General features: G+C 63.6%; 1 protein-coding gene across 2 annotated transcripts; it reads right to left on the reverse strand.

Annotated features, from left to right (window-relative positions):
* Positions 1 to 427: 427 nt before the first annotated feature.
* On the reverse strand, positions 428 to 14,188 carry SEPTIN4 (septin 4). 2 transcript variants are annotated; one of them, XM_075113058.1, is made up of 13 exons: positions 14,083 to 14,178; positions 8,826 to 8,954; positions 8,278 to 8,577; positions 7,953 to 8,046; positions 7,753 to 7,839; positions 6,781 to 6,904; positions 6,450 to 6,584; positions 6,245 to 6,362; positions 5,784 to 5,885; positions 5,307 to 5,403; positions 5,000 to 5,162; positions 2,678 to 2,777; positions 428 to 2,374 (listed from the first exon to the last, which is right to left on the reverse strand). In XM_075113058.1, the coding sequence occupies exons 1-13, from the start codon at positions 14,083 to 14,085 to the stop codon at positions 2,315 to 2,317; spliced, it is 1,512 nt and encodes a 503-aa protein (XP_074969159.1). In that variant the 5' UTR covers positions 14,086 to 14,178; the 3' UTR covers positions 428 to 2,314. The 2 variants fall into 2 exon arrangements, with proteins under 2 accessions (XP_074969159.1, XP_074969160.1); XM_075113059.1 differs by lacking the exon at positions 8,826 to 8,954 and having other exon boundaries at positions 14,083 to 14,188.
* Positions 14,189 to 19,733: the final 5,545 nt, after the last annotated feature.

The raw sequence follows: 19,733 nt of genomic DNA on the forward strand, positions 1-19,733 counted from the left end.
CACCTTAGGGGGGCACAAGGATGCCTGGGGGTAGCACATGGAGAGCAATTCCTTCCCTGGCTCAGGCTTCCCACTCTGCCCCCACAGTTCCCATAGCAGCCCCAACACCAGCAGCGCCTGGGGCTATGGGACCCCAAGGCAGCACGTGCGAGGGGGACGAGCCAACAGCAGGCAGGGGGGTCCTCATCCTTGCATCCCCCCTCATCCCCAGAGCTGGGTCCCACGGGGCTCTCGTACCCCACCCCAAGCTGGGTGCCCCTATGGGGGCAGCACAACTACCCCCAGTACAATTTTGAGCCTTTGCCAGGGAAACAGCAGTCAGGAGCCAGAGGCTGCTGGGCTGGCCACCATCAGCCCCCATCCTCACCTGCCCAGGAATGTGGGGTGCCCACCGCCCACCGGGAGATGACTCAGGGTTGCAGACAAGCTGGGTCAGCCATATTTATTGAGAACAGTTGTGGAGGGATAAAAATATTTCCACTAGCTCTATAAGAATTTATAAACCTATACTCTGCTTATCCTTTAATAAATGCCTCTATGACTATCATGCAAAGGTAGGTATTTCTGTAAGAAAATAGCAAGATTAAAAAAAGGAAAGCACTAATACACCCTGTGGGGCCCTGCCCATGGGGGCCCTGCCTGGGGGGCCAAGGACCCTCCAGCTGGCATGGGGACATGGGTGGCACATGCCGGACACTGCCCCAGCACCCTGCAGCACCCACCCTGAACCTCGGTCAGATGCAGCCCCCATCAGCTGAGCTACCTGGATACAAACCCCTTGCCCAGGGCTGAACCCACCCCAGGGACCCCAGCTCGGGTGGCCCTGCCAGGCAGGGGCCATGTCCCCATGCCAGCAAGCTCCCAGTGATCCCACTGCTCCCAGTTCTGCCTCTACCCAGCAGCCTCACCATCTCCTTTCATATTTCCCAGTTGGGAAAAGTACCCAGGAGGGAGCAGGGAGCTGGGGGTGGTCCAGGTCCATCTCCCCAGGGATGTCCTGCAGCCGCTGGCCAGGAGGTGAGGGCCAGGGCAAGCCCTGGGGACACACAGAGGTGCTTTGCCAGTAAGCAATGCAGATGGGGACAAGCTAGAGCGGGACACAGGACACGACACAGTGCTCTGCAGGGCAGCAACATGAGTGGGGACGTCCTGGGGGGACACAGGGACACCACATAGTACCCTCTGGAAAAGCAACACAGATGGGGACAGCCCAGCATAGGACACTGCAGTGCTCTGCAGGGCAGCAACACCAACGGGAACATCACGGAGGAACATGGGGACACGCAGCAATGCTTTGCTGGGAAGCAACATGGATGGGAATATCCTTGGGGGACACACAGCGATGCTCTTCCAGGAAGCAGCAGGGACTGTGACATCCTGGGGACACACACAGGGACACCACAGACAAGCAAGTGGCTCCAGGGGCTGAAACACCACCGAGGGATGATGCTGTTCCCACAGGTCGGGCACAGGACTGTCATTATTGCTTTACAGGGCCAACATCAAGTTGGGGCCGGGCTGGGGACCTAGCCTCTGATTTGGGGTTCAAGGGACTTCGGGAACTCTGATTCCCCAGTGCTGCCCGTGCCCTGGCCCTCCCCACTGCCCAGTGACACAGGGCGCTCCCAAGGGGCAACACTCAATGGGGACAGGGTCCCTGCTGAGGGCACAGGGCTGGACACTGCTGAGCTTCAGTCCCTCTTCACACTGGTGCTGGCATGGAGGCAGCCAAGCATCTGACAGCCAGCTACCAGCCTGGCCAGGATGGTGCCTGCCCCTCCATCCCCTTGGTCCCCTGTGGGTCCCAGGAGCTGCTGTCCCTCTGTGCCAGCCAAAGCCGGGGGGAGCAACCCTGTCCCCCACAGCAGGGCAGCTGGGGGCTTGGGGGGGATGGGACTGGTCCCCCCCTTTTCCTCTTCCCTTAATCCATGGCCAAGCTGAGCATAAAGGCTGTAAGCGGGCAGCTTTAGGTGACACAGGGACCAGTGACACGACATGGGGAGCAGACTGGCTGGTAGCCCTCCCCAGAGCTGCAGGGGAAACAGGGAAAACCAAAGCTTGGGGGACAGAGCTGTCCCCAGCCTGGTGGAGGGGCTGGGGCAGCAGTCTGGCCAGGACACGGAGCCCCAGGCTGGGCGTCCTGTCCCTTCGCTGTCCCCATGGGATGGGAGCTGGCCAATTGAATAAGGCGATACCGCAGCAGCTTAAGGTGGCGGGTGCGGTGTTGGTACCAAGTCTCACAGCAGGGCTGGGGCAGGATGGAGCGTGATGTAAACATTTCTGATCTGGGGGGTTGAGGAGGAGGAGGAAGGGGCTAGTGCGAGTCCTTCATCTGCTTCTGGATCTTCTGGAGCATCTCCTGCATCCGCCGTAGCTGGAAGGAAGTAGAGCAGGGATCACGATGGGGGCACTGGCACCCACCAGCCACAGCAGCTCCCTTGCAAACATGTTTGGGTCAAACCTCCCAAGGAGACTGAGATCACCAGGAGTGGTGGCCTGGAGGGGGGAAACCCTCTGATGCCCCTCCAACACCTCCTCTCCCTGGCCTGAGCAGCCACAGCTGCTGGGATGCTGCAGAAAGGGTGGCCCATGGCTGTGCCATTGCTGGGGCTGGGGACAGAGCAGGGGTGGCGGAGGGGGGAAATGATTGGGGGGCTTAGCCCTCCCCCACACTCACCTCCTCGTCCTTCTCACGGATGAGCTTCTCCGTCTCCGCATCTGGCACCGGGGGGATGACAGGGATGGGGAAATCAGTCCCGCTCTCCCGTGTCAGCTTGCTGCAGGCAGAGAGAGGGGGTGGGGATGTGGCCACAGGCCTGCTGGCATCCCACGGGCGACACTGCCCCATGGGTGCTGCAGCCCCAGAGATCCCAAGTCTTGCAGGTACCCAGCACCCACCTGCACAGACCCTGAGCTCCCCTGGCCAGCATTGCACTGGGCCTTTTTCCAGGCAGGGGGCAGATATGAGCGGCTCCAGGCATGCCCGCCCGCCCCCCTCCCCGCCCCAAACCTCAGCACCCGCTGACCTGCCAGGCGCCAGTTTTGGGATGACCCAGGAGGCACCACCACAGCAAGGACTGCCAGGATCCCCCCAGGACACAGAGCCCTGCCTAGATTTCTCCCCACTCTCCCATTTTGGAAGCATCCCACTGGGTGCTTCGAGCTGGGGTTGGGCTCTCCTTGCCCAAGATTTTCTCTGCTGCTTTAAAACATCTTAAACTTGGCATCTCCCTCCTCTCCCACCACTGCAGCCCCGCTGCAGAAAAGGTTATCTGGGCACCCTGCTGCCCGGCCAGCCCCAGGGATGCTCTGCACTCCTTCTCCCGAGCATCAGCTCCCATCCAAGCCCATCCCTGCTGGAGGGAGCTGCAGGCATCCCTCCCACCGCACAGGACCTCAGCACAGCCAAATCGATGGCTTCTCCCGTGCCACTAGCAATGGGGAGGGACCAGCTCTCCTGGCCCCATCCCTGCGGATGCCACGTGCTACCCCAGCGGGTGATGACACGGCTGGGACACTGCCACTGTGGCTGGCAGGGGTCAGACGTGCCGCCACGTGCCACTGCCACGTGCCACCACTGGTGCAGCCCCTCCACATGCAGCGGGGTGATGGACACAGCGGATGTTGTACAGGCGGGCTGGGCCACCCCTGCCCCACAGGGTCCTGTTGTGCTGGGGGGAGCTGTGCCAGTGTTCCATGGCAAAGGATGGTTTTTGGCCATGTTTTGAGCCGCTTTGGCAGTTGCTGCCTGTTGTCACGGCTCCTCGCTGTGGGGGATCCAGGGGGGAGCGCATCAAGCTCCTTCCACACCTGTCAGCAAGACAAGGCTTGAACTGGGCACTGGCAATCGGGCAAGCAGCTTTACCAGGCCAGGAAAGACCGTCTACTGCTGCCTTCTGCATCCCCTGGGAGGGCAATACGATGGGGATGCCTGCCCTGCAGCCCTTCCCTTGGGCAGTCTTTGGCTGGGAAAAGCTGGGTACCACCAAATGGTGACACATCCCCCCAGCCCCACCTTGCCTGGGTGAGCCAGGGTGATGCCGCTGGCACACGGCGTCCTCCCAGCACTGCCAGTGGTGCCAGCACCCCAAGGGCAATGGGTAGGTGGCCACAGGGCCAGCTGTCCCCAGAGCCACTGCCCAGCCCTTGCGCAGGCACAGAATGACCAAGACAGGGTTGGATACCAGCAAGTACTTTATATAGGGGTCCGGGGGGTGGGCAGGGGGAGGAGGATGGCGGGGCCAAGCATGGCCCCAGCCAGATCCTGGCTCAGTCGGTGGAGCAGTCAGCACAGCACAGCCTCAGCATGGAGGGATGCCGCCTTCTCCGGCGGCACATATGGAGAGACCAGCTTAGAGGCACCTATAGCTGCCACCAGCCCCCACCACCAGCACTGCTGCTTCGGCCCCCCAGAGCCTCTGCTTGCTCCTGCACTGCTCCAGCCCCCTGCCTGAAGGGTCCCACCAGGGACCCTGCTGTGGGAGGCTCCCCCCAGCATCCTGGGGTGGCTAAAGGGGATGCGAGTGCCATGAATCCAGCTGCTTGCTTGGCTCCCACTCTGAACCCAGAGCCTCCAGGGACACAGGAGCATCCCCCCACCAGCCAGTCCCAGGGGGATGCGGGGCCCCACTTGTTGCCGAAGCAACCCCTGAGATGCACCCAGCCAAGCGGGGAGACACAGGGTCCCCCTTGCTGCTAGAGCATCCCCCTCAGACAGAGACAGACTTGGGGGGGCACAGGGTCCCCCTCACTGCCGGAGCATCCCCCCCCAGCCAGCCCCAGCCCAAAGGCACAGGAAGGGCCCACCACCCCATCTGGGCTCCCCACGATGCTGCCGAGGCTCCCCTGCCCAGCCCACCACACTGCCCAGCATGGACCCACACGCAACCCCAACTCCCACTATGAGACCACCATTCGCAATGGGCTGGGACCACCCCAAAGAGAGGAGATGCCCCCCCACACACACCCCCAGTCTGGCACCCCACTCCTGGCCCCATACTTGCGGTTCCTCTCCTTCACCACCATGCGGGTCATGCTCTGGATGCACTGCGTGCGGTAGTTCTCGTAGTGGGTTTCCCGCGTCACGTCCTTGAGGTCCTGCATGTGGGTCCTCACCAGCATCGTCCGCAGCTTCACAAAGTCACAGTGGGACGGGTTCTCCACTGCAGGGGAGCCTGAGGTCAGGGTCCACAGCCAACCCCCCGCATCCCCCCAAACCCCTGGGGCTAAGCAGCATGGAGATGGGGCACGTGATGTCCCCATCCCCAAAAGGCCAGTGGGATGCCGGGGACACAGCCCAGCGTTACCTTCCACGATGCCCCAGGGGTAGAGGCGCCCGCGGACGCGCCGGCCTTTGGCCTCCACGACCGTGTTGCTGCCAATGACGGCGAAGGGGATGCTCTCCTGCAAGAGGGTGGCGGGGGTCAGCAGGGCTCAGTCCTGCCCACCGTGGCCTGCATCCCTCCACATGCATCTCCTCAGCCGTATCCAGCACTCATTTGCCAAGATATCCCAGAGCCCCAGCTACCGAGAGCCCCACGTGGGACAGCAGCAGTCATGGCACGGGTTTCTCCACCCCAGCCTCATCCTGCCAAGCTGCAGGTGATGCCTGTAGGGTCTTGGTGATGTGTCCAGGTAGTGCAATATGTACCAACCCCACCATGCTGGGGCTGCTGGAGAGCTTGCAGGGCCCCAGAGAGTCCTAAGGGTACCCCAGGATGACATGTCCTCCCAGCCATGGGGCTCTGCCCCTCCAAGGATGGAGATGGAGGAGCCAGACCCACCTTCAGCGCCTGGTCCTGCAGCTTGAACTCCTCATCCTCATCCGAGTCACACTCGGGGAACTGGTAGATGCGGATGCCGTAATGGTCGATCTCCTCCCGGATCTGGAGGTAGACAGGCTCGCTGAGGGCAGGGCTCTAGCCCTCAGAAAGGGGGAGGGAAGAACCACACAGCGCCGGTGTCCCCCAGGGACCCACAAAAGCCCGTTCCCCCCAGACTAGATGTCACGGACATCACCCCCAGACCCTTCCAGCCCCAAGCTGAGCACCAGGGAGATGTGTCCTTGGTGACCACGCGGGCAACATAGTTCTCTACAGTGCTGTGAGCATAGAGGATGCTCCATGGCAAAGCCTGGGCAGGGGACAGAGAGAGCCCCCAACTGAGCGGGGACCCCAGCCCCTAGGGCACCCCCATCCCCAGGGACCTGCTGGGATGGCTCCAGGCTGGGCCAGCCCCCCCTTACCTTGTTCTTCATGCGCTCCACCTCAGCAGGGGTCAGGGTGTCAGCCTTGGCCAGCACAGGCACAATGTTCACCCGCTGGTGCAGGGCTCTCATGAACTCCACGTCCAGGGGGCGGAGCCTGCGGGGGGAGCCCAGTGAGCACCGTCCCACCAAGCCCTTCCCCAGCAAGCCCCATCCTGGCAATGCAGGCAGGGGCTGCCCATACCCATGGCCAAAGGGTGAGATGAAGTAGATGCAGCAGTGGACACGGTTGTCCTGGATGTTTTTCCGGTTGAGGCCACTTTCGTCACGGAAATACTGCTCAAACTGCTGGTCGATGTAGTCAGCCACTGGCTTCCAGCTGTGGGGACAGGGATGTGACCTTCAGAGACCCCTGCAGGACCCTGGCCTTTCCCTGGATCCCCAGCTCAACACCTCCCACGGCTCAGCATCCCACCCGAGGAGCTGTGGGCATCCCACCCTCAGAGCTGCTGGCACCCACAGCGGCGCTGCCTGGCCCTGGGGAGGCCCAGCTACTCCCCCTCCATGGGACGCACCACTCAGTGTTGTTGACGGCATCGCCGAAGCCTGGCGTGTCCACAATGGTCAGGCGCAGCTTGACACCTTTCTCCTCGATGTCCACGACGTGCTTGGTGATCTCCACCGTCTGCATGATACGCTCTGCAGCAGCAGGAGACACGGAGGTGGTGGGGGACACCCCGGCCGAGGGATGATGGGGGTGACACAGGGACATGCTGCAGTCCCCAGGTGTCACCCTCCACCCTGGGGGGGCTCGGGTGGCCTTGCAGGATCATCCCCCATGAGTGCCAGGGCCCAGCACCAAGACAGGGTGCTCTATACCACAGGCTCCTACACCCCTTGGTGGCTGTGCCATCATCACCCCGTGACAGGCTGGCTCCGGCAGCATAGGGGTCTGCTGGGGCCAGGCATCACTGCGGTAGCATTTCTGGCTCCCTGTAGCCCCATGTGTGACCCCATGGCTCCAAGGCTGCGCACACCCCTTTACCCTAGGATCCCTCCACGTCCCTGTATCCCCAAGGGTGATCCTGTTGCATCATGTGTGCGTGGCCGCACGCGTTTTGGCTTTTGCCCTGAGCAACAGAAACAAATCAAACGACCACCTTGAACCGCTGGGGATTTGGGCAAGTTTGGGTGATTTTAATTCAAAAACCAGCAGCAGCTGAACCAGCACTGTGCCCTGGACCCCTACTGTCCACAGCCTCCTGGATTTGCTGCAGCTCCAGCTGATCCCCAACAAGCTGGGGCTTGTTTTCCCAGCAAGGACAAAGACCCTGTGGTGGGTCCCCGTGCCAGGCAGGGGGGTCCCCGCTGCCTTGGAGCAGCTCTCTGCGCCAGTGGGCAGCTGGCAGCCTGCCGCACATGGCTTTGGAGACCTGGAGGAGCCTGGCTGGGCAGCGAGAAGGGCTGCAGCCCCTCGGAGCGGTGTGGGGCCCTGCCACCCCCTGGGACACCCAGAACACCCCATCACTGGGACTGTCCCCCCTCACCTTCAGCATTCAGCAGCTTGCGGTCTCTGTACATGTCCGTCAGGAAGAGGCTGTTGACCAGGGTGGACTTGCCCAGCCCAGATTCCCCTGGGACAGGGGCACAAGGGTGAGGGGCAGGCAGTGGTACTGCCCTCCCCCCATGGCTTTTGGGATCCACAGTGGGGTCAGCACCCCCATGCCAGGCTCAGCCCGCCCCATACCTGCCACCATGAGGGTGAAGTCGAAGCCCTTCTTCACTGACTTCCGATGGACCTGGTTGGGCAGCGTGGCAAAGCCCACGTACTCCTTGTCATCCTGCAGGCAGAGGGGACATGGGACAGGGGATGCCACCATCCCACCCACCCCCATCCTGGGAGGCCACCCCCTTTCCCCCCAGCCCAGAGTGGTCCCCAGGCTTGGAGCATCACAGGATGCAGCCAAGGCTGCCCAAACCCCTTCGGTTTGGAGGGTGGGAGCATCCTCCGCCATGACTCCTGCAGCCTTTTGCCCTGTGTGTACCCAACTCCCCGCGGACGCATCCTGCACCTCAGAGGAGTCGTAGGGGTCCAGCTGCCCCCAGGGGCTCCGTGGGCGGTTGGGGCTGGGGGGCGGGGGGGCGGCGATGTGCTGCTGGAAATCCAAGGGCTGAGACCGTGAGAAGACCCTGGCGTCCCTCTCATCGACAGGTTCGTCAGGGGGGACCCTGCCCACACCGCAGAGGCGGTGGCCAGGCTCCCGCCAGCTCTCCGGGGGCTCCACCTTCCTGGGGCTGTCAGCCGGTGGGCAATCCTGCAGGAACTGGGTCAGCTCAGCCTCCTCTGAGTCCTCCTTCAGGAAGCGCTTTATCTGTGGACCAAGGGAGGAAGCGACACCAATGGTGGCAGTGCCAGCCCAAGGTGGCATCACCCAGCTTGGCACCACAAGCCCCCAAAACACAGGAGCCAAACCCATGCACCCCACGGATGGCAGGGATGGGACAATAGGGGTGACACAGCCACCCCAGGGGACCAGCCACCACCCTGGGGACAGCCATGGGGACAGCAGTAGGGACAGCAGTGGGGACGGCCACAGTCCCTTGCACCCCAGGCGCTTACAGCTTGTGGCACGGGGACAGCAGTCAGCTCCTGGCACTCCGGGGGACAGGGACTGGGGCCTTCCCCCTGGGCACCCCGCCGCTCCTCGGGGTCTTCTGGGGTAGCCAGGACCCCCACGCACCCCATGGCCTGCCGGGAGGATGGGGAGGGGACACCAGGGAGGAAGGAGAGACACCAAGAAGAGATGAACAGCAGCGAGGGAGGAGCTGGCAGTGAGGCCAGAGCCAGCGGGGAGGCCAATGGTGGGCAGGGGTCTGCCTCTGCCCCCCTGCCTGCCCGCTCGCAGGGTCTCAGCATGGGTGATGGCACAAGGGGCTCCCATCCCTGCAGGTCCAGGGGGCAGCCAGGGCAGGGGACCTGACCCACAGCCATCACCAATACCACGTGCAAAGGGCGAGGGGCAACACAACCTGTGGTTCAAAGCAGCTACAAACCCCATGGCCACACTCAGGCCATGTCCTCACACACACCAGGACCCCGACACCCCCTTGCCCTGGCTCTGCCCATCCTGGAGCTGGTGCAAGCAGCAGCCGCAGGCAGGGGCCGGGGGGGGACAGGCACAGCAGCCCCAAGCTGGTGGCCCCGTGGGGTGGCGGGGCTGGGACAAGGGACTGGGATGGCTCCACATCCTGTTTACAAGCGCTGGCGGGAGGAGACACATTCCCAAGGGCATGTCCGGCAGCAGCTCCCGCAGGACCAAGCCCGCCTGCCAGCAGGCACCAGGGTCCCCAATGCCTCGGCACAGCAACTGCCAGGAGGCCCAAGCCCCATGGGCAGGGAGACCCCCAAATGGGTAGCACACAGGGTCTGGGAGAGCCCCCAACCCTGCAGGCTCACACCTGGGGTTCAGTGCCCCGCCCCGGATTTGGGCCCTCAAGGCAAGAGCCCTCCATGGGGACGCGTGTCCTCCCCCGTCCCGTGCCCCCGCTCCGTCAGCGGGGAAAGCAGCCATGCCGGCGGCAAGGCAAGATGCACTGAATTAGCGGGCTGGAAACAAGGTCACAGCGCTGCTAGGGCTGCACGCTCACACTCCTGCCCCCCGCTCCCCAGCACCCCTGCGGCCACCAGCACGGGGGCCACAGTGCCAAGCTGGGGGAGCAGTGGGTGCTCCCACAGTGGGGGCTGTGGGGTCCCTGTGCTCCCCTCACCCCGAGTGGGTCGATAGTGCTTAGCAGGTCTGTGTGACCGCAGCATCCTCTTCCTCACCAACCTTGACCTGGGGGGGGGTCAGCACCAGCCTTTGCCGCAGCACAGCCCAGCCGGGGCCACACAGGGACGGGAGATGATGCCGCCACCCCCAAGTTCTCCCAGTCCCGCTGCCGCTCCACCCCCTGGGGCTTCAGCCCTTCAGGGCTCCCCCTCACACCCCACCCCAGAGAAGCTGATGGCCTTGGTGATGCTGCAGCATAGGAGGGGTTTGCACAGCATCCTCGGGGGTCCTGCAGCAAGTGCACCCCCCAACAAGGCTTGTCCTGGGGACAGAGCATCGGCTGTGGCACCTCCCCGCAGCACCAGGGCGCTCCAGGTCCCCCCATCCCCATCTGCCCCTTCTTTCATCCCAGCTGGGAGGGACACAGCCCCTGTACCTCTTGCCCAGGCTGCAGCTCAGGGCAGGTGGCCATGGCAGAGCCAGTGTCGCCGTGGCTGGGAGAGGATGCTGAGCAGCACCGGCTGCGCCAAGGGATGGGGAGCGGCATTAGCATAACTCCACCCTGGGCAGGCACCGTGGCCCAGGCACCCACAGCACCCAGCAGCCAGGCACGGCCCCTGCGGGTGCTGAGGGGCAGGACCACTGTCAGGGGCACAGGAGGGGAGACGGAGCTCCGGGGCTGAGCCAAACCCAGCTGCTGCCTGGTTGTCAAGATCTCAAGGACCAGCAAAACGCCATCCGCCAAGGAGGTGGCAAGGCAGGTCCTGGGGGGCTGCATGACCACCTCCACCACCAGCCCCCCATGAGCCGAGCACACAGCTCGGCTACAGCCCAGGAGGACATTCAGCGCTGACAAACACCTCCATCCCAGGACAAAACCTTCCCCACCCCAGGACAAAAACCTCCTCCGCTCCCATGCACACCAGGTCCTCGCTCACTCCCCACTCCAGAGCACCTTGTGGCCTCTTCAAGGGGACAAACATGGTTTCCCATGAAAGCCTGTTTGAAAATTCAACATTTTCGCACCTGACAATTAAAGCTTCCCCACGCAGCTCCAAGTCGCTGCTCCGGCTGGGCCTGATGGGCCCGGCTGGGCAGGACCCAACCCAGGGATGATGCCCACCACAGGACTGCCTGGCAGGAGCTCCAGTGCTCCTGCCTTGGCTTCCCCGGCTCATTCTCAGGGAGGCAAAGGGTTAACGGTGCCTCAGGAGGAGCTGCGGGTGGCATCAAGGGCACCCAAGCTGTCACTGCAAGGGTTCACCCAGGATGGTGATTCACCTTGATGCATCTCCAGATGCATCAGAGCAGCTCAGGCATGGGGTGGGGGGGAGGGTCTCAGCAGCGGAAGGGCTGTGTTCACCAGGAAAGTGCTAAAAACTCCAGAAGCATCAGTTGCAGCTGGGACAGGTGCAAAGAGCCGCAAGCATGTTGGACATGGCCAGGGGCCTGGATGTGCCCGTTCCCAGCATCCCTGCGCCCCAGCTATGGTCCTAACCCCAGTGCCGCATCTCCCCCCACCCAGCTTTGAGGCCACCCAACGCCATTGGCAGACACCCCGCCATCCCCACCCAGCCTCAGATGTCCCTGCTCAGCCCAGTCCCAGGGGAGCAGTGCCACCATCCCACGATGACACTGCACCTCCCCGATGACTTTGCAGCCCCTTTCCCCCACCAACGCAGCACCCCACCACCCCCCACCAGCCTGGCCAGGCTCTGCACCCCATCAGCGGTGCCCCTCAACCCCCAGCCCACCCCCAGCCCAGTGCAGTACAGCTCTTCTACAACACCCACTGCTCTCCAACCGTCCCACCCCACACTCCTGGCAGAAGCAGGGATTTACCACAGCGAGAGCCTGGGGCTGTGCTGGTGCCCCCATAAGCGGATTACACGCCCGGCTGCGCATGAGCCGGCACTCGGCACCGGGGCTGTCACCAGCCCATCGGCTCCAGTGAGGTGACACTTGCGCTGCCTCGTCCCTGCCTGTCACACTGCATTGCACCTTCCCCATGCAGTGACACCCCGAGAGCTGTGGCAGAAGGGGGCATGGGGACAGCAGGCAAAGCCTGAGCTGGGAAAGCAACTGGCTGCCCATTGCACCTATTTGCCCGGCACCACATTCCCATGGGATGTGTCTTCCCAGCCTGTTTCTGCAGGAAAAAGGAAAAGAACATCCCAGTCGGGTGCTGTCACCACAGCCAAGACATCCCCAGCCCACCTGAAGGTGACATCCAGATGTGCCACCCATGGCAGAGCACGAACCACTCGACTGCAGCGTGTTGACTGAGCATCCCAAGCACAAACAGCCCATCCCAAAGGCATGAACCCCACATGGGACAAGGGCAGAGGGGTCCCTGCCAAAGCCTAGCTCTGCTGGGACCAGCCCAGGGAGCCCTGCTCTTCGCTGGGGCAGCCAGCACCTGGGCTGTGCCTGCTCTGACCTGGTACAGGTACCATGCTCCAGATGCATGGGGATGCTCCCACTGGCATGCTGCAGTCAGAGTTTCTTACCCCTAGCTCTCCCCTCCCACCCCACCAGCAGCATCCACATTGCAAAAATGAGTCTACCAAGAGCTTTAACAGGAGCAGGGTGCTGGGCACCCTATGGATGTAGGGGCAGGCAGCAGCATGGGTCCCCAGTCTGGGCAGGCTGTCAGCACCAGGCACAGGAGTGTGTGGGATGAGAGCCTTTCCGACACATCCCTCGGAGCAGCAGTTCCGGCCCCTTTCCTGCAGGGAATCCTCCAGGTTGAAGGACCTGTGAGAGTACCTGTGCGGGGATGAGACCACACATGGTGGCTCCCCACGAGCTGGGAACAGACAGTGGGGCCTGTCCAGGCTGGAAACAAGGCAGCGTCACAGCTTGTGGGGATGGACAAGAAGATCCAGCCCTCTAAGAGCTGGGAGCAGAGGTCAAGGGGGACCATTGCTCATCCCAATTCTCTGGGCGAGCCATGGACCACTTTGGGGACAGAGGGTTGCGGCACTGGTGTCGGGGGCACCAGCTCCACCTCCACGGGTCCTTCTGGCTGTATCCACACCTGCCTCCAGCCCCAGCTCACCCCACGTGTGTGGCCAAGGGAGCCCAGCTCCTCTCCAGTACCCAGCTGCTGCTGTCGTCCTCCCCCCAGGATGTTTCCAAGCCTGGATCTGTCCACCCCCAAAGACATTTTGGATTTGGAGCCTTTCAGGAAGGGGCTCGCTGGAGCTGGTTGCGACATGCTCCGCCAGCCGCCCTCCTATCTGATTTCACTTCGTCCCGCTCCGGAGGAATGTGCCGGTCCCGTTCCCACGGCGGCTGCCGGGGAAGGACAGCCACGATGGTCCCCACCAAGGGCAGCTCTCCCAGTGGCCATAACCCCAGTGCCATGCCAGCCGTGGCCACGACCTTCCATCTCCATCCCCACCCTGGGCATGGGGAGTGCCTTGAGGTCCCCGTGGGGATGTGGCCCTGACGAGCAACTCCTGGGGACCTGCCACCACCAAAGCGGGGTGAGGCAGGGCAGGCGATGCAGGACGGGCTCTCGCCGAGCCGGGAAGGCCGGCAGCAGCTCCAGACCTTGCGGGACCTGCAGAGACGGGCTCCAAAGCTCAGCCAGGCTCCAGGCGTGCTGACGGTCCCCGCAGGAGGGCCCGGCCAGCCTGGCAGCCCCGCCGGCTCCGCAGCCCGAGGGACCTGCTAAAGGCACGGCTGGGTGACCCCGTGCTCCGCTCGGAGCCACCCGAGAGGAGCTCCCCCCCGCCCCGCAGGGACCCCGCGGGGGTGCCGCAGGTCGCGGGGACACGCGGGTGCCGCTCGGAGGCAGGGTCGCCTTTTCGGGAGGCGCTCGCCCCGGTGCCGCGGTGAGGGGCGGCGGGCAGGCGGTCCCGCTGTACCCCCACATCTCCACCAAACCTGGTCCCGGGACGCTGCCCGGCTGCCGCCCCCCGGCCCCGGGCAGGTGCTGCCCCCACCCCCCCGCCTCCCAGCCCCGCTGCGGCACCGGCCCGCTCCGCCCCCGCCGCACCGTCACCTTCACGGAGGGCACCGGGATGCGGGCGCGGGCCCGGCCCGCGGTGCGGTGCGGTGCAGCACGCGCACACCCCCCCCACCCCGAGCCGGCCTTACCATGGCTGCGGCGCCGGGCGCCGTCCGGGAGCGGCGGCTGCCGAGCGGCACGGCCGGGCCCCGCCGCCGGGATTAGCAGAAATAGCAGCCGGCGGGGGCGGGGGCGGCCCGGGGCGGGGCGGGCGGCGGGCGGGGCGGGGGCGGCCCCGGCCCCGGGCCCCGGGCCCCGGCGGTGGCACCGTGCACCGCTACCGGGAGCTGCACACGGGGCATCGGGCGGTGGTATGATGCAGCAACACCGGGCACCGGGGCACCGGCATGGGGCACCGGGGCCTTGGTACAGGGGACCGGCTACCGGGTACAGGGCACTGGCACCAGGTATGGGGCACTGCCACTGGGTAGTGGATACAGGGCACTGGACTGGGTACTGGACACAGGGCACCAGCGCGATGCACCTTGCGCCAGGTGCAGGGTCCTGTCACCGGCAGCAGCCAGCGGGTACAAGGCCACAGCACCAGGTACTGGTACAGGTGAGAGGGAATGGCCCCAGCACCGTGGAGCCACCTCCTAGCAGCAGGCACCAGTACTGGGCATCGCTTGGCAGGTACCTCTATTGGGCAGGAGGCACTGGGCACTGCACGCCAGCTACTGGATATTTGGAGCACTGGGCACCACTTAACAGATATTGGGTACTGGGAACTGTGCACCAGGCACTGAGCACCAGGCGAACGCGCTGGCACCGCACATCACGCATTGGACACCACGCACCAGGTACCAGGGACTGGGGATTGCACTGGCATGAGGCACTGGATCCTGGTCTTTCCCCATGCCCCCTCTGCAAAATCCCAGCCTGCCTCCCCCTCCTGGAGCCTTTCCTGGGGCTGACATCAGGCAATCCTGCCCTCAACCCTGCCTTGACTTGGCTCTGACTGGCTGGAAATGCGGCAGAGGGAACCAGCAACCCCACAGGCTGTGTCCTTGCCCCCATCCCCATCCTATCCCAGGGGTTGCAGCCCCTTCCCGGGATGCTCCCAGCCCCCAGGCCCATAGTTTCAAAGGCAGCGCGTGCCGGTGGCACGTGCCCTGCCTGTCCTCACCGAGGGCAGGGGAGGACGTGGGCACAGCCAGCCAGGGCGGCATGGGGCGCTTGTGTTCCCAGCCATGAAAGAGTCCGGGGGAGCCTTGGCTGGTGGCAGCTGTTCCCTGCGGTGAGCAGCTGGCAGAAGCTCAGCCATCCCCAACTTTCAGCCTCCCAGCCCAGTCACCCACCGGGGCTGTTCTCATCCCCCACAAATGCACCCCATGCCCAGGAAGTAGCAAAGTCACACACAGCCCCCTCATGTGGGCAGCTCCTCCCTGCCTCAGTTTCCCTACCCGTAAAATGAAGCCAGTGGTAATTTCCCAGCAAGAAAAGCCAGATCCAGCCCCACACAGAGACTCCCACTGAGGCTGGGTGACTCCGTAGGGACCATCTCAGCCTCGTCCCCAACCTCGTCACGGCCCAGGGCCTTGCCACCCCCACGTTACAGGGCCAGACTGCAGCCAGATGGCTCTGCATTCCCTTTTTATTCCCATAAATAACTGACACAGGCTCAACACGGCGTGGGGGAGCCCCGGTGGCCACCCGGACCCCGTCCATCTGGGATGGCCAGGCAGCGAGCCTGCTTGCCTGGCCGCCCTTCCTCCCACACTGCCGGCCAGGGGGCTGCAGGCAGCACCACAGGCAGAGGAGCAGGCAGGGCCAGGTAGGTGAGGGTGGCTGTTTGCATCTCTAATCCCTGCAGCGAGCGCTTTCCTCAGATTACTGGGGATTACAGGCTCAGATGCTCCAGGAGCTCAGCCCCATATCTCCCTGCCCTTAAGGAGCTGCGCTGAGCCCCACGGGGTGCAGCAGGGCAGGCTGGGCACTGCTGTGGTGAGTTGGGTGTTCTCAGCAGTGCTGGCGAGCACAGCCTGGAGCAGCCACTGGCCTGCTGGGTCCTGGCTCCAGGAGCCCGGTGTCCATCGAGGCTGGTGAATTGCAGCCCGGGCTTTAAATAGAGCATTAAAAGCTGAAGGGACTGGCTGTGGTGTGGGAGGGGGGATGCAAGGGGCTGCATTTTTCTTGGCCAGGGGATGACGCAAGGGGAGCAACGGTAATGCCAAGGGAGGCTGGTACTGCTCAAGAGGTCCCTGAGGTCCCCGAGGCACCCCAGTCTCCCTCATCCCAGCTGGCAGTAGCAGTATCAGGTCCCAGCCTGACCCGGCCGGGCCAAGAAGCCACCACGAACAGCTACCAGGGACCAGAGCTCTATAATTACCATGGGAGGCTGAGTTATTTTGGGAAGTGGCTACACTGCTGCCAAAGCTTTTATTCCTCCAAACCAAAACAAGATGGAAAGAGCCCAGCCCAGGATGCTGCATCCGGCGGGCGTGGGGAGGTTAACCCCTTGCCTCCTTGGTGCCCGCTCCCCCCTGCCTGCACCCAGCATTGACCCAGCATCAAGGGGGTTCCTGGTGGCTTTGATTGCACTGGGAGGGGGTTTCAAAGGAGGGGTTTAGTGGGGGAAGATTTGGTGTTGTAGAGGCCACAGGATTTCTGCTGGGCATGCGACAGGGCTGGGGGGGGATCCGCTCTGTCCTCTGCTGCTGGCAGGTTCAGAGGCCACATGTTCGGATGCTTTTCTGCATCGATCGTGAGAACCGTTATTTTTAGTTCTTTCTGTTGCAACCGGTCCAGTTTTGGGGCCAGCCCACCATGGAGGCTGGGCCAAGGAATGCCAGGCGGAGCAGAGCACCTCGCAGCTGCTCCAGATGTCCCAGGGGACAAAGCCCTGAAGGGCCAGCCCCAAAAGCCATGCCAAAGGCCAGGCAGAGGCAACCGCTGGGCAGGGAGGCTGTGCTTTCCAGTCTCTGAAGTGGCCAAACAGACTCCAAGCTGGGGATAAACTCATTTTTCCCAGCACAGAGAGGATGAGCCACATTGCGCACCCCGTGGTGCCCCCCGAGATCTACTCCAGCCATCCTGAGCATGGGGTCCTGGTGGGCTGAAGGTCTGTGCTCAGCGTGGCACCCCAAAAGCCTGGGGTTTGATTCCTGCCTTTTGCCTTCTTTCCCTTGATCTGAGCCTGTAAGGGCTGCCCACGCCTGGGCTGTTGCCTGTGCTGGCTCCCAGCAGGGCAGCAAATATGCATGTTCTGGGGTCCCCCAAATTCTAAACTCACACACCAGGGTCTCCCAGGCCCCCAGCGCCATGCACAAGGATCTCCTGCCTGCCCCCTTCCTGCCCTGGCTGAGCCTTCCCACAACTCATCACATGTCAGCAGCCCCAGAAACTCTTTGCGAAGGATTCACTGGCCAGTGCTGCCCATCTCCAGTGCTAGGCCTGGGGACCTGGTGGTACTGGGGAATTAGGAGCACCCCGGTGTCACCCTGAGCTCCCACAACACAGCACCAGCCCATTGCTTACCTCCTCCTCTGGAGCCGTGGCCGGGAAGGGGTTTGCACCGGAGCCAGTGGAGGACAGCAGCAGGACCAAGGAGAAACAAGTTTTCCCATCAGAAGCAGCTGAGGTTTTCCAGGGCCCCCCACTAAGCCCTGACTGTCCTCCCCCTCCCAGGTCCTTGTGTCCCCCCCAGGACCGCCAGCCAGGTCAGGGATGGGACAAATGTGTCCCTGGTTGGCAGAGAGGGGCAGGGACAGGAGGGCAATCAAGGAAGGCAGCGATGCTGTGGGGAAGCATGGAAGAACTCTATCCCTGGCTCTGTATTTTAAAATGCCACATTTACGTAAACCCTACAAAAACCGCTGGCAAGCAAGGCAGCAACGCATAGCCCACGGCATTTCCCTGCCTGGCTTTGCCCAGGGCAAGCCTCACCTTTCAGGGTCCAGAGGATGTCGGCATCCCTCTCATCAGCCGCATCTGTGGGGGGACAGGGAGATGGAGCAATGGCCCCTTCTTCCCTTCCCCACATCCAGCACCCCCGTCCCACACCCCAGCGAGAGGGGAAACTGAGGCAGAGAGGTACCGACATGCCAGCATCAGCCTTGGCACCCCACAAGGGTTTCAAGGGTCTGGATTCGCTCTCTGGAGCCACCAGGTCCCGGTGACATACACAACTCAAGGAGGTGGCTCCTTGAGTCACCAGTTGCAGCCCAGGCTGCTGGGGGGACATGGGGCTGCGAGAGTGACACCTCTCTGCCCAAATCACAGAAGGAGGGCTCAAGCCACTCCTGGACCATGCAAAGTCCCCAGTCCTGCGCTGGAAGGATGGACGCTGGGCCCAGGGGACAAAAGGTTGCTCTGGAGACGGTGCCAGCCATGACAGAGACCCTGCAGAGCCAGGCACCAGGGCGTTGAATGGTGGATCAGAGGGGTGTAGGACAGGAGAGGTCTCAGGACACCTCTAGTCCAGCCTGGAGCTCAACACAGGGATGGGCAGAGCCACAGAAACGCTGGTGGAAAGGGCTCTGGAGGTCCCCACTGCTACCTCCCACTTGCTGCCAGAAAATCCTCCCATCTGGGGGACCCTCCCCACGGCCAAGAATGGAGACCTATCCCCATGTCCCTCTGGAGCTAGATGCCCTGGCTGGACCACAATGACCCCTCTCCAGCTCCCCATGTCCCTGTGGAGCTGGGCACCCTGATGGGATCCCACCAACCCGTCTCTCCAGCTCTGGACATACCTATGGAGCTGGGTGACCCAACCAGACTCTAGCACCTCCTGTCTTTGCACATCTCAAGCCTTGTGAGGACCCTACTGCCCATCACCCTCCTGCCTCCAGGCAACCGCTGTCCCTCTGGGAGGGTCTCCTCAGCATCAGTGCCCACCCTGCTGAGATGCTGGGGAAAGCCACGCTCTCCCTCCCACCCAGTAATCCAAACTTACCCATGAAGAAGGTGATAAACCCGGTGGCTGATGGCTCATCCCCATCATCGCGGCCAGAAACAGAGCTGTCAGTCTGGGCCTTGTGCGGGAGGATGGTGGGGGAGGCTCTGCCGAGCAGCACCGGCTCAGCCGTGACCCTACCAGAGCCACCGGTGCCTTTGGCCACCACCTCGGCAGTGCCTGACTGCTGGCCCACCAGCGGGGACATGGGGCTTGGGGACACCTGGCTCCCCACCTGCAGCAAGGGCCACCACACTGTGCCGGGACCAGGCTTGGGCAGAGCCCTGCTGGGGATGTCCCTGGGGACTGCCTCAGATGGGGACAGAGCAGGACCCCGGAGGGGACAGGAGGTGCGAGAACAGCTCTCGGTGGCCTGTGGCTTGGTCTGGGTGCCCTTGTCCCTCCTGGGAGGTGATGGCCAGGGGGGACAGCCGGCCGCTGGGAGCACCGAGGCCCTCACGCCAGCGTCAGGCTGGGCTGAGGGGGGCTGCGCAGGCAAAGACCCCTGCCAGGCTGCCACTGGCTGGGCAGGGGGATGGTGAGGGGTTGGGTGCCGCACACGCCGGTGGCTGGATTTGGGCACAGGGTGCCGCACACCCCTGGGCGGGGGCTTTGGGTGGGTGACAGCCATGGCATGGGGCCATTGGGGCTGTGCTAGGGCCACCTCCCTGCCCGGTGAGGGGGGGACCCTGGCCAGTGCCTCAGCCTGGGATGAGTTGCTGGTCGCGGGTGTGACAGAGCTGCCACCGCTTCGGCCCTGCCGCGGCCGGCTGCCAGATCTTGCCCGGCTCTCCCTTTGCCCCGCACCGAGGGTCCTCTGCAGGGTCACTAGCAAGTGGCCTG

This window comes from Phalacrocorax aristotelis, chromosome 18 (genome assembly GCF_949628215.1).
Source record: "Phalacrocorax aristotelis chromosome 18, bGulAri2.1, whole genome shotgun sequence".
Lineage (NCBI taxonomy): Eukaryota > Metazoa > Chordata > Aves > Suliformes > Phalacrocoracidae > Phalacrocorax > Phalacrocorax aristotelis.